This window comes from Aythya marila (assembly GCF_965140915.1).
Source record: "Aythya marila genome assembly, chromosome: 15".
Taxonomy (NCBI): domain Eukaryota; kingdom Metazoa; phylum Chordata; class Aves; order Anseriformes; family Anatidae; genus Aythya; species Aythya marila.
This window is the reverse complement of record NC_139056.1, coordinates 13964498-13970497: the sequence shown is the minus strand read 5'-3', so window position 1 is coordinate 13970497 and position 6000 is coordinate 13964498. Positions and strand designations below refer to the sequence as shown.

The 6000-nt window shown below is 53.0% G+C and overlaps 1 protein-coding gene across 6 annotated transcripts in view; it reads left to right on the top strand.

Moving 5' to 3' along the window:
- Positions 1–345: 345 nt before the first annotated feature.
- TNRC18 (trinucleotide repeat containing 18) overlaps positions 346–6000 on the top strand; it is a 50195-nt gene continuing 44540 nt past the window's right edge. For 5 of the 6 annotated variants that reach the window (XM_082772522.1, XM_082772521.1, XM_082772523.1 and 2 more), the window contains exons 1-2: positions 346–603; positions 1702–2169. In XM_082772522.1, coding sequence (XP_082628648.1) covers positions 1968–2169 — 202 coding nt within the window. In that variant the 5' untranslated portion in view covers positions 346–603; positions 1702–1967. Of the gene's footprint in view, positions 604–1105; positions 1126–1701; positions 2170–6000 lie in introns of those variants that run through there. The other variant, XM_082772519.1, reaches the window with a different exon arrangement.

The following is a 6000-nucleotide window of genomic DNA, read 5'->3' as shown; positions in this document are numbered from 1 at the left end:
GGGGGGTGGGGGGCCTTGAAACCGCCGCGCGGGCCCGCGTGGCGGCGCGCCCCGCCGCCTGTTTACCCCGCCGCTGAGCGGCGGGGCGGCGGGCCAATGGGCGGCGCGGAAAGCCGCGCGAAGCCCCGCCCCCCTCCCGCCAGGGGGCGTGGCGCGGGAGAATGCGCGCTTGGCCGGCGCGCCGGCGCGCTTTTTTCCTCCTGCCCTCCCCCTTCCCCTCCCCCGCCTGTTTTTTTTTTTTTATCTTTCCCATTTTTTTTTTTTTTTTTTTTTTTAAGCTCCGGGCTCGGGGGGCGGAGGAGGAGGAGTGTGTGTGTGTGTGTGTGTGTGTGTGTGTTTGGGGAGGGGGGGTGAGACCGATGAAGCTCGGCGGGGCCCCGGCGCTCTATGGAGCGGCCGCTTCGCCGCTGCGCTGCCCCTGAGCGGAGCCGCCGAGCTGCTGCTGCTGCTGGTGCCGGCAGCGGGCTGGGCCGGCGGGGGGCGAACCGGCTGCTGCCCCCGCACCCCCCCCCTCCTCCGGACCCCCCCCCCAGCCCCGCACCGGGCCTCCAGCCCCGCACCGCCGCCGCCATGCCCCGGGACCAGGCGGCCTGACCGCGCCAGGTAGGAGCCGGCAGCTCCCCCCGGCCCCAAAAGCACCGTCCCCGTCCCCCCCCCCCCCTCCCCTTTATCCCCTTTCCTTCTTGATTTTAAATCTTATTTATTTTCGCCACCCCCGCTTTTCGGTTTTTTGCCCCCAATTCCTCCGCCGAAAGCTGGGAGCCGGGGAAGCGCCCAGCCCGCCCGGAGCTCGGCGCGGGGCTTCCTCTTTATTTATTTCCAAACTTCACCCTGCTTTTATTTTTTTTATTTTTTTTTATTTTTTTTTTGAGGAATTTTTTAAAATTAATCATTCCCCTCCTTCCGTCTCTTCCCGCTCCGGAGCCGCTCCCGGTGCCCGCTCCGCGGAGCTGCGGCCGCCGTTTTTTTTTTTTTAAACCTTTTTTTCTTATTTTTTCCCCCTTTTTTCTTTTTTTTTTTTTTTCCTTTTTTTTTTTTTTTTCCGCCCCGTTGGAAAATAACCACGCGTCTCGTTTTTCCCCGGCGGGAGCGGCGCTGGGCAGAGCCGGGAGCACAGCCCACCAGGTACTTGGACGCCTCGGAAATGGGGGAAAAAGAGGCGAAAAAAGCTAAAAAGGGCACGGCACCGAGCAGCCCTTCCCCGGCCGCCCCTCGCTCGCCTTCCTCGGCCGGGGCTCCCTCGGCGGGAGCGGAGTAGGAAGAAACCCGGCTTTTTTAGGTCGTTTTTCGGGCATTTTTCGCATTTTTGCATTTTTTCGCCTCTTTTGGCCGCCCGCTGGTTGCGGGGAGCCGCGGTGCTGGAGCCGGCTTTTGGGGCGCTTTTGGGGATTGGGGAATGTTTTTTTTTTTTGGGGGGGGATCCTCATCGCCCCCAGAACCACTAATTAACATTCCCCCCCCCCTCGGAGCCCCTAATTAATTTTTCCCCTCCCTTATCCTCCCCCTGCCTAAAATTCCCCGACTTCGAGGCCGGTTTTTTAAATTCTCCCCTTGGCGGGGGAAGCCGCGGGTGGGTCCGGAGGTGCCCCCCCCTCCATCCCTAGGGGGTGTGCTCATTGGGGACCCCCCCCCCTTTATCAATCCGTGTCCCCCCTCCCCAATTTTTTTTTTTCTTTTTTCTTTTTCTCCATCTCTCCGCAGGCACCACCGCAGCGGGGCTGGCTCCGCGCCCCCCCCCCACCCCCCCCCAACAACCCAACCACCACCATGGGACTCCCGGACGCTTTTTTTCTGAAAACCCGCTGATTTTGATTCCCAGCATCACTTTTTAACTTGGGGCGCGGGGAGAGGAAGAAGAAGAAGAAGAAGAAAAAGAAGAAGGAAAAAAAAATAATAATTAAAAAAAAAAAAAGGGGGGGTGGGTGGGTGGGGGGGGGGAAGGCACTAGCGAGCCGGGCGACTGCTGGATGATGGATGGCCGAGATTTCGGGCCCCCCCGCTCGGTGCACGGCCCCCCCCCGCTGCTCTCCGGGCTGGCCATGGAGAGCCACCGCCTGGCCGCCGCCGGCCGCCTGCCCCCCACCGCCGGCCCCATGGCCGGGGGGCTCCCCGCAGCCCTCCAACCCGGCAAGTTCCTCGCTTCGGGCATCAGCATCCACTCCCACCCCGGTAAGGAGCCGCGGAACCCCCCCAAATCCTTTCCCCTTTCCTTCCTTCGCCCACCCTACGGCCGGCCCCGCAACCGCTCGCTTGTGGGGTTTGGTGTTTTTCCCCCAAAGATTTGCTGCATGCTGTGGGTTTTAGGTTTTTTCCCCCCAAAATTTGCCGCGCGGTGTGGGGTTTGGGATTTTATCCCAAAGGTTTGCTGCATGTTTCATTATTATTATCATTATTATTATTATTCCTAAACATTTCCTATCTACCGTAGATTTCATTTCATTTTCCCCCAAATTTTTCTCTATCCTTCAGTTTTTAGGGCGTTTTTTCCCCCAGAATTAGCTGCGCGGCATGGGTTTGGGCGTTTTATCCCAAAGGTTTGCTGCATGCTTTGGGCTTTTCTTTTTCTCTTTTCCCCCAGAATTTGCTGTGCGGTGCGGGATTTGGGCTTTTTTCCAAAGATTTGCTGCGTGCTTTGAGTTTTATTTTTTTTTTCACAAAGATTTGTTGAGTGCCTTGGGTTTTTTCTCCCAAGGATTTGCTGCGCGGTATGGGTTTGGATCCTTTTTCCAAGGGTTTGCTGCGTGCTTTGGGTTTTAGGTTTCTTTTTTTCCCGAGGAATTGCTGCGCTGTACGGGTTTTGGATTCCTTTTTTCCCAGGGATTTGTTGCGTGATTTGAGTTTTAGTTTTATTTTTCCCAAGGATTTACTGTGTGGTATGGGTTTGGATCCTTTTTCCAAGGGTTTGCTGTGTGGTTTGGGCTTTCTGTGTTTTTTTCCCAAAGATTTACTGTGCCGTATGGGCTTCGGGATTTTTTTCCAAGGGTTTGCTGCGTGGTTTGGGTTTTCAGTTCTTTTTTCCAAGGATTTGCTGCGCGGTTTGGGTTTCGTTTTCTTTTTTCCAAAGGTTTCCTGTGCCGTTTGGGTTTCAGGATTTTATTTCCCAAGGATTTGTTGCATGGTTCGGATTTTTTTGTTGTTGTTTTTACTTTCCGGAGGGTTTGCTCTGCTTTGCCTGGTACAGATTGAGGAAAAAATATTCCAAAAAAAAAAAAAAAAAGGCAAAATAATAATAAGGGAATTGGGGGGAAAAATCGCTCCTTGTTGCTCGTGTGCAGCCATCGCAGAATTTTCGTGCTCCGTGGAAAATCCCCGCTGCTCGGCACGGCCACAGCTCGCCTCGGTCCTCCGGGAGAGGGGGAATAAATGGAGCTTGGGGAAGGCTGGGAGGAAAGAAAGCACCTTGGCTTGGGCTTGGGAAGGGGCTCGTCTGCCTCGCAGTGGGACAAAAAGCCACCCTGGGGTGGGAAAAAGAGGCAAAATGGGAAGATTTTGGGGATTTCGCTGGTGCGATTCCATGCCGGAGCGCGTTCGCCTGAGCCGCCGCGGTTTGTGCCAGCTCCGCGGCAGCTCTGCTGGGAGTGGGCGGCTTCTGTGTTTTCTTCCCCTTGGTAATTATTGTTTTTTAAACCTGCAGACAAAATTTCTATGCTTAGGCCATTCCTTCCCCTATTTTATTTTATTTTTTTTTTCTCGGCGCATTCCAACCTTGGGCAACCAACCACCCTCACCGTCGCCCTTTTTTTTTTTAAAAAAAAAAAAAAAAAGCACAAAGCTCAGTGTTTTTTTTTTTTTTTTTTTTTTTTTACAAAATGTGCACTTTATTTTTTTTCCCCTTGCTCAGCTTTTCGTTTATTTGGTTCCACGGCTGGTTTTTTGGAGGGGTTTTCTTTTCATTCCCTTTCCGAGTGGCCGGCAGGGCCGGGGAGGAGCGCGGCATTCGGCCGGCCGCGGGCTCTTGGGGCTGCGGCCCCTTTCCCTCACCAGCAAGACTTGGGAGATTTCTTCCTGGTTAATTTTCCTCGCTGGCTGATTTTTTTTTTTTCTTTTTTCTTTCTTTTCTCTTTTTTTTTTTTTTTTTTTTCCCCTCTCCTTTCTTTCCCCTGGGTGTGGAGAGGTGACTCGGAGTTTACTTTAGGCGTTGGGAGGGTGACAGGTTTTGCAATAATAAACCTGCTTTTCTCCCAGCCGCCCGGAATGAATGACTTTGAAATTTGCAAACCTGATTGCCAACATCTGCAGAGAAGGAAGCAGCCCGAATCGGGGGAAAAGATTTATTAGTTTTAGGCTAGGTGGCAGTGCCAATTTCCCAGGTGCGAAGAGAAGAGGTGTAAAACCAAAGAGCTATGAAGCCAAGCACATGGGCAAACACCTTTTCCTTCTCTCCCTTTTGTCTTTTTTTTTTTTTTCACTTTTTTTTTTGTCCTCCACTTTTTCCTTTTTCCTCCCCCCACCCCCTGCTTAAAGCAGCACGCAATCTCTGCAGAAAAAAATTCATCTGGACAATCTCAAGCCAAACCCTTGTGCTTTTTTTTTTTTTTTTTTTTTTTTTTTAAGTTTTAATTGGGTGGCTCTTTTTCTCTCTGCGTGCTTTTTTTTTTTTTTTTTTTTTCCTTTCTCCTCCAAAGTTTCCTTTTCAGGCGCTTCCCTGCAGCCTCGCCGCCCCGGGAAAGGAGGCAGGAGGCGAGTCCCAGCACCCGTGCTCGGGCTGGCCCCGCGGGCGATGCTCCCCTTTCAGCTCACCCCACAGCCCTTTGCTGGGAAAAGGCGCCTGGTGATCCCATATTTTTTAAAATTCACTGCTGTATTTTTAATTAAAAAAAAAAAAATCCTTCCCTGGCCCCAAAACCTTCCTAAAATCCCCCTCCCTCCGCCGTGCCCGGCTCCGTGTGCTCCTCAGGGTGAACGCTTAATATTGGGGTCGGCTCGGGCTCGGCGATTTGCAATTGGGGGAAAATTGTTTGAAAAAGACGTGCGTGGTCGGTCCCTGGTGAAACTCCCGTTGTGCCGCGACAGTTGGTAGGCAGGGATTTTTTTTTTTTTTTTATTATTTTTTTTATGGCTTTAACAATATTGTTTGAAACGATGATTGCTTCCTGCTATGGAGAGGCCTTTTGTGGGGACGCGTTTGCAGCATTGAGGGCGGCGTGGCTTTTTTTTTATTATTATTTCAATTTATATATATATTTTTTTATTACTGCCTTTTTTTGGCGGCGTTTTTTTTTCGGAGGGGCGGACGGCAGCGGCTGGTGCAAGGGGTTAAGAAAAAGTGGGCAGGAGGCGAAGCCTTTAAATAGAGCCAGCTCCAACCAACCTCTGCGCACCGCTGGGCTGAAGAAAAGAGGCTGCTGAATCCGTCCCAGCGTCCTCCCAAAATAAATACGCCCCGGTAAAAATAGCACGATTGGCCATATTTGAGGATCCAGCTCTCACCGGCACCGACGTCTTTATTTTCCTCGGCGCGGGCCGAGCCTCCCGGCCCCTTTTTATTTTTGGGGGGGATTTTCTACGTGTCCTCGCCCTCGAGGCTGCGTTTTGGAGGCCGGGAGCCCTTTGTTTTGGGGTGTGTTGGGGCTGTTCTGGGTTTGGGGGTGTGTGGTGGTGTTTTGGGGAGCTTTCCCCGGGGAGGAAGGGGGAGGCTGGTGGTGGCGTTTTGGCTCCGGCCGTGGCTGGGAGGAGGGAGGCTGCGTGTGAAGGGAGGCCGCGGTCGATGGTGGCGGGGTCCATTAGGGCAGGAGCTGGCTCTTTGGGGCCTCAGGGTGGGAAATCAGAGGGGTTTCTGCCTCAGTCCCATCCCAACACCACCGTCCTTGGGTACAAGTGGAGCGAGCGACCTGGCCTTGGCCTGATCCGACACCGGCTTGGGGTTTTCGGGGAGCTTTGGGGAGGTGGAGGCTCACAAGGGGCTGTGGCCGTGCTGGCAGTCAGACACTGAGTTTAATAATAATAATAATAATAAAATCTGCTTTTTGTTACGTCCTGAGGTATCCTTTCTTGGGTGGG